General features: G+C 50.8%; 1 protein-coding gene across 6 annotated transcripts in view; it reads right to left on the reverse strand.

Annotated features, from left to right (window-relative positions):
* The window catches only part of Nfam1 (Nfat activating molecule with ITAM motif 1), a 36,662-nt gene that overhangs the window by 7,814 nt on the left and 15,947 nt on the right, over positions 1–12,901 (reverse strand). For 4 of the 6 annotated variants that reach the window (NM_001271411.1, NM_001271413.1, NM_001271414.1 and 1 more), the window contains exons 2-4: positions 11,795–12,112; positions 10,366–10,478; positions 5,826–5,924 (exon numbers count right to left, since the gene is read on the reverse strand). In NM_001271411.1, coding sequence (NP_001258340.1) covers positions 5,826–5,924; positions 10,366–10,478; positions 11,795–12,112 — 530 coding nt within the window. The remainder of the gene's footprint in view (positions 1–5,825; positions 5,925–10,365; positions 10,479–11,794; positions 12,113–12,901) is intronic. The other 2 variants (NM_001271412.1, NM_028728.3) reach the window with 1 other exon arrangement.

The following is a 12,901-nucleotide window of genomic DNA, read 5'->3' on the forward strand; positions in this document are numbered from 1 at the left end:
ACTACGCTATGCTATGCTACACTATACTATAGTATAAGGTATACTAAATACTACATACTATATACACTATACTATACTGGAAAGGGCTATCTAAGAAGAACACTAGTATAGGAAGGGCCTCTTGGATAGTCGACAGTGACAGCTCAGAGGCTATAAACAGGGATGTTGATCTTGACCCTGGATGGGATGGGAACTTATAAAGGGTGGTCTCAAGAAGTGCTTCTCCAAATGTGGTGACAAAGGAAGGGAGGGAGGGAAGGAGGGAGGGAGGGAGGGAGGGAGAGAGGGGGGGAGAGAGAGAGAGAGAGAGAGAGAGAGAGAGAGAGAGAGAGAAAAGAAAAAGAAAAAGAAAAAGAAAAAGAAAAAGAAAAAGAAAAAGAAAAAGAAAAAGAAAAAAAAGAGAAAGAAAGGGAGAGCAGGGCATGGTGGCGCACGCCTTTAATCCCAGCACTCTGGAGGCAGAGACAGGTGGATTTATGAGTTTGAGGCCAGCCTGGTCTACAAAGTGAGTTCCAGGACAACCAGCACTATACAGAGAAACCCTGTCTCGAAAAACAACAACAAAAACGAAAGAAAGAAAGAAAGAAAGAAAGAAAGAAAGAAAGAAAGAAAGAAAGAAAGGAAGGAAGGAAGGAAGGAAGGAAGGAAGGAAGGAAGGAAGGAAGGGAGGGAGGAAGGAAGGGAGGGGAGAGAGAGAAAGAGAGGAAGAGAGAGAGAGAGAGAGAGAAAGGAAGGAAGGAAGGAAGGAAGGAAGGAAGGAAGGAAGGAAGGAAGGAAGGAAGGAAGGAAGGAAGAGAAAAAGAAAGAAAAGAATTGCTTTTCCATGTGCAGGAACAGGAAGGGATTGGGACCTGAGCAACCTCATCCTGCTCAGAGACTTGAACATTCCTGACAGCCCTACTATGTAGCTGCTCAGGGTACTTACTTCCATGGTGTCTGTGATGGTTTGTATATGCTTGGCCCAGAAAATGGCTCTATTAGAAGGTGTGACATTGTTGACATAGGTGTGTCACTGAGGGCGTGGGCTTAAGACCTTCACCCTAGCTGCCTGGAAGTCAGTCTTCCACTAGCAACCTTCAGATGAAGATGTAGAACTGTCAGCTCCTCCTGCACCATGCCTGCCTGGATGCTGCCATGCTTCCTGCCTTGATGATAATGGAGTGAACCTCTGAACCTGTAAGCCAGTCCCATTTGAATGTTTTCCTTTATAAGAGTTGCCTTGGTCATGGTGTCTGTTCACAGCAGTAAAACCCTAACTAAGACAGTGCCCTCCTTCCTCTTCCTTCACAGGTCCTGCTCCCAGTGTGACGACTCCCAGGAGTCCCTGCTCCTTTCCTCATTTTGGGTTTCTCTAGTAAGACTGCTGCTGATTAGTCTCCAAGTCACCAAGGTGCTAAGCAGAGGGTGATTTATCAATGGCTTAATGCAACGGCTCTGGCTGCTTCCAGGCAGAAGACAGACAAGGATGAACATAGGCACCTGAAGAGAGCGACAGCAGGAACGCCACCAAGAGACAGGAGAGGCTGAAACAGGGAAAGCTACATATGCCTGAAGCAAGGCCGGCCAGTGGATAAGATTAGGTGATGTGTCTGTTGGCTAGTCTTAAGTCAACTTGACTAGAGTCGTCTGAAAGGAGGGAACCTCAATTGAGAAAATGCTCCAAAAGATCCAGCTGTAAGGCATTTTCTTAATTAGTGATTGATGGGAGAGAGCCCAGCCCATTGTGGGCAGGGCCATCCTTGAGCTGGTCGTCCTGGGTTCTACAAGAAAGCAGGCTGAGCAAGCCCTGTGAAGCAATCAGTAGCAGTATCCCTCCATGGCCTCTGCATCAGCTCCTGTCTCCAGGTCCCTGCCCCATTTGAGTTTCTGCCCTGACTTCCTCCAGTGAAGGACTAAGAATGTAGAAGCAGTCATCCCAGCTGCTGTTTGGTTAGTGTTTCATCACAGCGATAGCTAAGGCAGGTGATGACAGAAAGAACATCTTCAAGTGGCTGACCCAAGTGACTGAGGGGACAGCCAGCATCCCCCAGGGTGAGGGTGAAAGAAGGAGGCACCCAGGGCCTGAAGAGTTGGAGTTTGATTGAGAAGTGTGGATGGGACCTCCTGGTAGAGCTGGGTCCAAGGCTCTCTGATGTCTAAGACGTAAGTTGAGGCTGCTCCAGACACAGGTGGTGTTTAGAACCCTTCCCATGAGACCACTGGGGTTGGATAGTGTAGATAAAAGAGGACCAGGACCCCAGGCCTGAGCCCCATGTCTATACCAACACTTGGAGATTAGGGTTCCGTAGTTCCAGAAGAGCAGTAAGCTGGGACTGAAGAGGTGTAGCAATGAGTCAGGGGAGGATCAAGAGAGAATGGAATGTTCTAGAATCAAGGAGGAGGGGACACTATCAGAAGCTTCTCGTCAAGGGACCCAAGGACCCAGAACTGCCTGCTGGATATAACCACAAGACTGAGGACAGAAGCTCTGGTGAAGGGTAACAGGCAGACTAGCCAGTCACAAAAGAGAGGGGAGGGCAGAAGGGTGGGTAAAGAAAGCACTTGCCCCACACGTGTGTGGACCTGAGTTCAAATCTCCAGAACCAATGTAAAAGCAGGCATGGCTCATAAGTCCAGCTAGAAGGCATGGCTAGTGCATAGCCTGTAAGTCCAGCCTTGCTCCAGTGAGATGAGAGGCAGAGACAGGAGAATCCCTGGAAGTTTCCAGAAGCGTACAGGCTGTTAGCCTTGAAGGATGAAGTAATGAACTCAAGGAGTCCTTGCCTCAACTAAGGTAGAAATCGAACACAGTGCTCAAGGCTGACCTCTGACCTCCACATTCCCATAGACAGATGGTCTGCGCAGGCACACACATGCACAGATTTTTTTTTTTAATGTAAAATAATAAAAAAATAGAAAGAAGAGGCATCAAAAAAAGGCACCCTGGAGAGTTCTGTGGTCTGTAGAGAGGGGGAGGGTGACCAGAGCAGACACAGTTCGGAGATGAGGAATTTAAGGCGGAAGGTATCACAGTGTGCTGGGAGCCGCAAATGCAGCGCTGTGTGACTAGACCCGTATTAATCACCACAGAACCAGGACTTGGAAGGCTTAAGCAGTAGACTCAGCGAGTCCCAGAACAGCATGAGTTAAAATGGTGGGGCCCCGCCTAAAACCAAACAAACACAAGGCTCTGCTTCTGACCCACTCTAAAAACTCCTAGTAGGTCAGGTTTCTGAACACAAAGCCGAAGTGGTACAGCTTCTCTGACGTCACAACGTGTGAGACCCTCTGCATTTGAAAGAAAGCGAAGCAGACACGGTTAGGAGGAGAAATACATAAATCCACAGTCTCGCCGGCAGAGAACTCACTTCTTTTAACAGCCAATAAGATAGACAAAGAAAATCAATAGGGATCGACAAGGGTACAGAATATTTTAGCAACATGATCAGCAAACTGGCTCTCATGGACGTATAAGGGATCCTCACTGGAAACGGATAAAACGGATGTTTCCCAAGTATGCGCAGAGCATCAGGGAAAACAACCAACAAGTCAGAGTTCAGAAAAGTCCGAATATATGTACATACAAATGATAGTCAGAGATAAGGAAGACTATAGAACAATAAATCGAGGGCCAAGTGAAACGGCTGAGGAGAGAAAATACAGGAGCCAATCACTGAGCCTGAGGCGCTCAGTCAGACCCCAAAGCCCACAGAGTGGGAGAGATCCAACTTCCATAAGTTTTCCCCTGCCCTCCCCAAATGCCCTTTGGGGCAAGCACACACTCTCCCTAAGACTAATCTCCCTAAGACAAAAAGTTAATATATTTTTAAAAGAGTTGTTTATTTTTATGTGCCTTGGCATTTTGCCTGCATGTATCTCTGTACGAGGGTGCCAGATCCTCTGCAACTGGAGTTGCAGACAGCTGCAGTGAGCTGCCTTGCAAGTGCTGCAAATCGAACCCAGGTCCTCTGGAAGAGCAGCCGGCACCCTTAACTGCCACCTTGCCAGGCCTCAGACAAGTGTTTTTTTAACTAAGCAAATTATTAAAAAACAAAACAGAACACTAGTGAAACAATTAAAAATTCTCTGTGGAGTCAGGGGAGAGGCCCATGCCTTTAATCCCAGCACTCAGGAGGCAGAGGCAGGTGGATTTCTGAGTTTGAGGCCAGCCTGGTCTACAAAGTGAGTTCTAGGACAGCCAGGGCTACACAGAGAAACCCTATCTCGAAACCCTCACCCCCCCCAAAAAATCAAATAGATCATTTTTTTCTTAATTGTGCCGTTCTAAAGTTTTTGAAGTACAGTTGGACAGTAAAGTTCAAGCTTGTGATTCCAGTACTCTAGAGGTGGAGACGAGAGGGTTAGGAGTTCAAGGTCAGCCTGGGCAACAGGTGTTCAAACAAAAACCTCAAAATAAAAGCAGTATCAGGACTGAGGGTGCTGATCAGTGGTGCGGCACTTCCTCCTTGCCTAGCGTGTACAAGACCTTGGAATTTATTCTCAGAAGAGAGAGAAAATGGAGAGGGGAGGGAGGGAGGGGGAGGGAGAGATTGATTGAAAGAGAGAGATTGATTTTCACGTGTAGCAGCTAACACCATCATCTCTCATAGCGTTGAGGTTGAGTCACTGGGAAGGAAGAGAGAATGTGGGGGAGTCTGGGGTGGCATACGCTGCAACAGCTGGCGGGAAGTCCCCGGGGAGGAGCAACTGAGGGCCCTTTGAGAACTGTCCTGTTCTTAGAGCTGTCAATGCTGCCCCCAGAGAAACATTCCTTGGCCTCATTGCCACCCACCCCACCCTCGGTGAACATAGCCGAATTCTGATCTTGCTCTGGGTGGGGTTTTGTGGCGAGATCTCTCGTGATGACTGGCAAGCACCTTCAGACTATGGACTTGGCTACCCAACAGGCCAGGCCTAGAGCCAGGAGCCTGGCGGTTATGGCTGACAGTGGAAGCAAAGCCTTCCCTTTCTCTACATTGAAGGTACACTACTCACAAACTGTAAGCAACACAGCGCACAGGGACAGTCTTTTGTCCAGGTGACCAGGCAGCCACAGCCTCTTCAGGCCCTTCCCCTGTAACTGTGAGAACTGTATAGCTGTGTAGGGGGTGGGGGTGGAGAATACATGTGACACGCACAATCCCGTGTGGAGTGCTGCTGTGACAGAGGGGTAAATGAGGAAGGGAGTGGGTGGATGAGCAAAAACCCAAGGGTGTGGCACGGCGCCTGGCCCTTTCCTCTTTTCGTGACTTTTCCTGTTTCTGCTTCAAGGTAGCTTGTGCAATAGAAGGAGGAAGAGACTTGCATGCTGGGTTGGAGGATAATCTGGTCAGATGAAGGAAGTTTCTTCATCCTTGCCAGCATTTGCTTGGCTGCCTCATGTTCCTGAAGGGGCCCACACATCGCCTCTCCTTTCACCTTTGTAGCAATATCTAATTTGGTTAGATGTTGGAAACACACCCCTTTAATCCCAGCATTCTGGAGGCAGAGGCAGGCGGATTTCTGAGGTGGGTCTGGTCTTCAAAGTGAGTTCTGGAACAACCAGACACAGAGAAATCCAGTCTGAGGGAAAAAAAAGCAACAACAACAAAACACACACACAGACAGACAGAGAGACAGAGATAGACAAATACAGACAGACAGAGACACACAGAGAGATACACAGAGAGACCGAGCGAGACAGAGAGGCAGACAGAGAGTCAGAGACAGAGAGAGACAGAAAGATATCTAATCTGTAGAATTATTGTGTCCATTTTGCAGATTAGGAGCTTGAGACACAAAAATACCTCACAGCTAGTCAGGTGCCGGGTCAAGTCTGAGAGAGGCAGAAGGACCCTGGGACTCACCGTGTAGACAGATTCTGCTGGAGGCTTTGTGGTTCCGACGGTGGATTTGAGACCAGAACAAGTCTTAGCAGTGTGCTTGCCCAGAACTGATATCTGTTTCTGTGGGGAGAAGGGAGTCAAGGCTGTCAAGGCTGAGGAGAAATAGCTCTCCCTTCTCCCTCCCTTACAGACCCCAGCAGGCGGGAAGCATTGTCAATTGTCACGGGGCCGCACAAAAGTTAATCATTCAAGGCTTGCCACCCACCCTCTCCAGGGAGAGATGCCTGAAGCTAACGGAACCGCAAAGGCACAACACACCATGAGCCGTCATCGTCACAGGCAGAGTGCCTGACGCTGGGGAGACAGGGCCTGGACCTGGAGGCCAAATGATGAGTGGGCCCCAAGTGGATGCCAGCCAGGGCCTGAAGGAAGAAGTTTTCCCTCCAGCTCCAATGTCTTCAGCAATAGCACCCCTCGGCAAGACGATCGCAAAGATTAAAGGAGGGGACGAAGGGGAGGCACTTTTGATGGCATTCTGAAACCCCCATATTTGCGGAACACCCTTTGTCAGCTGGATTGCTGACCTTCTGAACTTCTACGTTTGCAGGAGAGGTGGGCAATCTGTAGCAGCTTTACCACAGCGGAGCATCCTGCACTCGGGGACTCAGGAAGGAGCTCCGAGTAGGGGTAGAGGGGAGAAATGTGAGGACCCAAGTGTGCTCAGCATGAACAGGAGAGGGCTCCAGGCAGAAGTAGATCAGGCAGGCAGGACTGAGGAATTTAAGAAGAGGTCAGCCTGAGGCTAAACGTCCTGACAGGGAGGATGACAGGCAGGGCGGTGTGGGCAGCGGGAAGCATAGAAGGCTCTAGGTAGGATGCCTGAACCAAGCCAGCTCTGAAAAACTCCCCAAGGCTGACGCAAATGGCAAGTGGAATCAGAGAGCACACGGTCACTCCACTGGAAAAGCGCAGGGCTGGGGTGACAGTCAGGGGGAGGCGGTCTGGACGCCCCCCTCATCGCAGGCACCACACTGCCAACAGTGGAGCGACAAACAGGCCTCATCTCAGGGCAGGAGCTAATTAAAAACCCTGGCCACCTGCCAATCCCCAGCCCATTTACTCCCGGATTAGCACTCAAGAGCTACTTAACTCACAGGCAGAAGCCAGCGCCACCCCCAGTCTCAGTGTGTACAACTCTGAATGTGGGCCCAGGCAGGGAGACATGCCTTGTTGCTCCTGCTGGCTGTCAAATCTGCAAAGGAGCTCCCTGCTCAGGGGTCAACTCTGCTCTGCACATGAACCCCAAGAGGTCAGGGGTTGGCTGAGACCGCACAGCCCATAATTTACAGGATTTGAACCTACGTCTGCGTTCACTAAGATGACAACCCAAGCCAGTGTTACCTAGGGTGTTGTCTTCTGTTTTGTGATAATCTGTAGGTCTCATACAGACAGGTGTGTGCCATCTGTGTGTGGTTCATGATTCAGAAAGAACCCTGTCCTTGTCATCTGTCATTTAAGGGACATGGGCGTGGTCATGTACTTACCACTTAACAGAGAGGGAAACTGAGGCCTGTCGAACTAATAAGAGGCTCTCCCTGGAGGAAACACTGGTTTGGTAACTCCTTGACTGTCTGTTCCTGAAGACACTGTCACAGTCAGACCTCTAGGACCCTTGGGGCACAATGTACCTCCTTCTAGTCAAGATGGCTAGGGTCCTAGTCCCTCTCCTTCTAAGCCTGCTTATCCAGATGTCACCAAAGCTGAAGGACAGGTCACAGGTAATGGCTATTTGGAGGCTACCTGGATAAGCATTTTGGAGTCAAAGCAGGAGAAGACAGGTTTGGGTATGGGACACCTGTGGGCAGCGGTGCCAGTCTTCCTCCATGCTGGGCCAGGATGGCACTGGAGATTCTATGGCCTGCTGTGGTTGGCCCTGGGAGCTCAGGGAGGTGAGCTACACACTGTTGGCCTCAGGAAAAGGCTCAAAGCCACAGCTGCAGATTGTCAGGGGTGTGCAGAGGAGGGGAGAGGAGGAGGAGAGGAGAAAGAGGAAGGAGAGTGGTCGGGGGAAGGGATACGGGCAAGACCAAGGCCACAGAATACCAAATGACACTGGTGTCTTTACTGGTAGGGGACCGGAGAACAGTGAGAGCCACAGGAAATGGAAATGGTCCATCCACTGATGAGAGCAATGGAATTGCTCTCATCCACCTCCATATGCAGTTGCAAGGTGGATTGAAGCTTGAGGGTAGTGGGAGGAGGTTGAAGGCTCTTCCAGCCCTGTCCAGCCAGCCAGCCAGGAGGCGTGGGCCGAGGTGGGACTCCTATAGGGGCAGAGGAGGAGCACTGTTGAAGACTTGGTTGGGTTATGTTTTTTTGTGGAGGTTGGGGATGCTCTCTGTCCCCTGGAGCCAGCTCTTTCGGCCTTAGGACCCTGACCCAAGCAGCCAAAATGAGCCCCTTTAGATTGTGATTATCATATACGCTAACCAGCTAGCACAGTTCCTCCCATCGTGCCTAGCTCTCTGTTAACCATGCTCTCTCTCCCCAGTAGGATGCAGTGAAGGTCAGCAGGTCTGGGCTGAGACCTAGCTCTCTGTACACCACTAGCAGCTGACCAAGAAGCCTGTTAAACCTCAGTTTTCCCCTTTTTGAAATCGAAGCCATGATGTCACCTTTCCCTCCTCGTGCCCTAGCCAGCTCCTACTCATCTTTCAGGAATCGGCATGTACATATCCCATAATTCCTCCCACCAGTAACTACTATGTGCCAGGCACCAGAGACAACAAGTCCCTGTCCTGTGGGGGTGGGGGGGGGAGGGGGCTGCACGCAGGTGGGGAGACAACAGAAATGTAGAAGCCCGGGGTTGTATAGTAGAATAGGGGGAGGCAAGCAAGGACCCTGAAGAGGGCATGGGCCCAGACCATGATGGGGGAGAAGGGGCCGGACCCTGGAGAGACTGAGGGATTGGACATAGGAATGAGTGCACAAGCCAAGGCTTAATCCTGAGCCCCCAGGCACTGGGAGGCAGGAGGCTTACAGTCCTCAAGAGTGAGTTTTCTGGACACACAAGGTAGAGATGCTGTCGGTGGCCCCATACATCATTTGTCACCATGCTCACTATACAGGTCCAGAGCTCCGGAAGGGGCCTGGCAGCTCATCAATACAGAGAAACATAAGCTTCGGGGCAGACCAGTCACCCAGGTGCACAGAAGGGCTCTCTGAGAAAGGTGTCCAGGACCTGCCAGGACCACCACCACTGCCACTGCTATGCAGAAGGCGTAGCCACACCTGACTGTCACCCTCTCGGGAGAGTAGCTGCCCTGGTGCTCAGAGTAACTGAGGACCATCCTAGCATCCCCACCCCCATCCCTTCTGTCCACAGCCAGGATACTGGGAACTGCCTCTGCTCGAAATTGCCATGAGAGCGATCTCAGTTGAGGCAGGGAGGGGAGGCAGGGAGGCAGGGAGGCAATGATTACCCTGTCCAATCTTGCAGAGCTGGTAAGGGGCAGACTTAGAATACAAGCCTAAACCCGGAGATTGTGTTCTTAAGCCCCTTCCCCAGCCCCCACTCACCTCCAAGCAGGCTATCTTGAGATTTTAGTCTTCTTGTTTCCTCTGGGTTCCTCCTAAGCTTTAATATAATGCCTGGTGCATAGTAGGTACTCAGCTAAGGTCCACTTAAGAAGTTAATCCATGTATTACTAGTAACCGTGAAAGAATTGTGCAAATTATACTCCCTTCAGCAGATATTTACTGAGTACCTACTATGTGGCACAGGCTGTGGCTGCCGCAGGGAACAGGCATGAATGGAGAGACCACTGAGAGATGGTGAGATTGAGGGGTACCCCAGTGGGGAGTCAGCTCTCCCAGGGAGTCAGCTATCCCAGGAAGCCACCACAAACAAAACAGCCAGACAAAGAGCTAGAGCCAACTGTCCCCTTCATAAGCCCTCTAGCCCTTACTCTGTCAAGTGCTTTCTATATGATCATGAGCAGATCACAGCCTCTCTGAGCCTCGCTCTGTGGGGCTGTGAGATAGGAAGAAATGTCTTCACAGAGTGATGGAAGGGAACACGGGAGCTAGGTGAGCTGGGCACACAGCATTGTTTAGTCTTTTTCACTGTACATTGATGGGTATCTAGGCAGGGCTCTGTCTGGGGACAGCATAAGAGCCTTTGTCTTCTCCCACCTTTTGGGGGTTTTGGTTTTTTTTTTGATTTTTCAAGACAGGGTTTCTCTGGCTGTCCTGAAAATCACTCTGTAGACCAGGCTGGCCTCAAACACAGAGATCCACCTGCCTCTGCCTCCCGGCACTGGATTGAAGGTGTGCAGTACCACCCAGCTTCTCCCAGATTCTTAGGGGAATGAGCAAGCTGGCAGAGTGTAAAGAGCTCCTCTCTCTTTCAATAGGGACAAAGTGGGCCTGTGGGCTGATGGAGTATCCTTCCGAGAGTCTAGGATGGGACAGGGGCAGCCTCTGGTTCCAGAAGCCTCCCTAGTTCCATAGTATAGGGGAGGGCAAGACTCAACATATTACATATCTCTGTGGTCCTCACCTTCTTCCAAAGCAGTAGCGCTGTGCCCAGCACACCCAGGACGCTCATCAGGCTGGTAAAGCCAAGCATCAGAGCCTCCTGGACCTTGAATGCAGGTGGCTGGTACACTGTGTCTGGAAAGGACAAGGAGCAGAGAGTGAGTTTTCCAGGAGAAACGGATGCCTACCTGGCCCACCAGCCCCAAAGTCTCAGTTTATCTTCGACCCATTTCTAACTCTCTACAACTCCCGACCTTTCCAAGGACCCTCTGAGACCCTTCAGGGCTTTGGCTTTGCTCCTGTCTATGTCGACATTCACGGTTCTCTAGGGACAAGGGCTGGGTTACTTGTTCCTTTAGTGAGCTGCCACCACAGAGGGCTGCGTAGGGGATCCTGTGTGATTCATATCATCTTTGGGGGCTTCCTCTCCTGTATCTGAAATAATGGTTATATGAGTGTGTGTTGTGTGGGTTGAGGAGACAGGCTCACACTGGCTTACAAGGAAAGTCACACCAGGAATAGACAAGGGGTAAACCTCCTCTCCTCCTGAGCCCTCCCTCTAGCCTTCTTCCCTGCCTCCATCTGGCTGGCAAAAATGCACAGAGAATGATCCACTTGTGAGCCCAGATGAGTTACTTAGAACGTAACCATCACCAGGCAGCAGCCCTCACAGTCTCTGCTGTCCAACACCGCTAAAGTCTTTAACGGGCAAAGTAATGCCATGTCAGGCCCAAGTTCACATCCAGGCAAGCACTAAGACAGGAATTCAAAGTCAGATCTGAGGGATTCTGAAGTCCCCAACCCCTTCCAGTGGGACTCGCAGAGGAGGACAGAGAAAGAACCAAGGCTTGGGCTGGTGAGATGGCTCAGTGGGTAAGAGCACCGACTGCTCTTCTGAAGGTCCAGAGTTCAAATCCCAGCAACCACATGGTGGCTCACAACCATCTGTAACAAGATCTGATGCCCTCTTCTGGAGTGTCTGAAGACAGCTACAGTGTACTTACCTATAATAAATAAATAAATCTTTAAAAAAAAAAAAAAAAAAAAAAAAAAAGAACCAAGGCTTTGACCACGGCTTGCCCTTACCTTTGTGGGTCTCACATCACCGAGAATCATAACTAAGAGTCAGGGACACAAAGCAAATCCTCACCCAAGCAAGGGCCCCCACAAGCCCACATGTGCACATGCCTAACCCCTGCACTGCAAACGGCACCAGTGGTCTGAGTGACCTCGTGCAAGTCACTTGTCCAAGACAGCAAGAGGAAGATCCAGAGACTGGGCCCTTCTCTTTCAACACAAAGGCGGGGGTGCCTGGCCCCTCCCCCTTTAAAGGATGGGGTTTTCCTGGGGGTGCTTCTGTTCTGTTTGTAAAGCTGGAAGACGAGGCAGAGAAACTGCTGGTGACTCTTTACATTTCCTTCTGCCTAGAAGGATCTGAGAGGCGGCCTTACCTCTGACCAGAATGACAACGCCATCGCTCTGATATGTTTCCTCTCCTTCGACTATGAAGTAGTAAATGCCTGTGGCTGATGTGTTTGCCTGGCTGAGTTTAACCATGCAATCCCTGGTATGGTTCTCCATGCCAGGTCTGTGTTGGCAGTTAATCTGCTTCTCCCAGCGTCTCCGGCCATGGATATCCGTATGAAACAACTTAACAGGCAAATCTCTTTGAAGTCTTGTGAAGTCCTCGATTCTGCAGCTGAAGAACACATCGGTGTTTGCCAGGGACACCATGATAGGAAGGCTGGTATGGGTCAATGATACCAATCCTGTTGGGGCAGGGTGGGGGGGGAAACAACAGGGTAAAGTGACAGTTCGCTGGAAGTCTCTTCACCCCATGTGTGCCTCCTGCATGTTTGACTGCACAGCGAGACTCTCAAAGAGACTCCATTTCCTCAACACACGGCAGCCAGGCAAGAGCCGTGATGGAGGAAGACTGAGAGTCAGGAAGGTCAATCACTGGGGCAGATACGTCACCCAAGGCTGAGGGGACCTCAGAGCCCGTGCTCCTAGCCCCTTTCCTTCCTACACGACAAAGGCAGCCCCCATTTGTTATACATATAGACCTAAGGAGCCAAAAGCTAAGTGAAGAAGTAAGAAAAGGGAGAAGGCAGAAAACCCAAGTACTTCCTGGCAAGGGACAGAAGGAGCAGGTCTTCCCACAGCTCTGTAAGCAGGGAAGACTGGCCAGTGGGCAGAGACAGGCCATTCTCCGGGAACTGGGGCTCGGAGAACTTTGTCAAGTCTCCATGTGGTATATATAACAGGCCATTCCGCAGGGGCCTGTCCTCCAACAACTCAGACCTGCTAATACGTGGCCACTTTGTGCTCAATACCCTTCACAAGGCCAGCTCCACCAAAGCTACCCCCGGTACCTCATACTCATCCAAAGACAGTCTGAACACCCCCACCCCAAACACAGCAGGCTGGCCTGGCTGGGCCTCCCGCAGGCTTCTGGGATGCTGCTCAGATTTGGAGCAGGGTCAACAGCCACCGCCCCCGGCTTTGGCAGCACGGGGCTCTCAGCTTCAATATTCCATGCCTCCCGGGCCCTTCCT

This window comes from Mus musculus, chromosome 15, assembly GCF_000001635.26.
Source record: "Mus musculus strain C57BL/6J chromosome 15, GRCm38.p6 C57BL/6J".
Classification (NCBI taxonomy): Eukaryota; Metazoa; Chordata; class Mammalia; order Rodentia; family Muridae; genus Mus; species Mus musculus.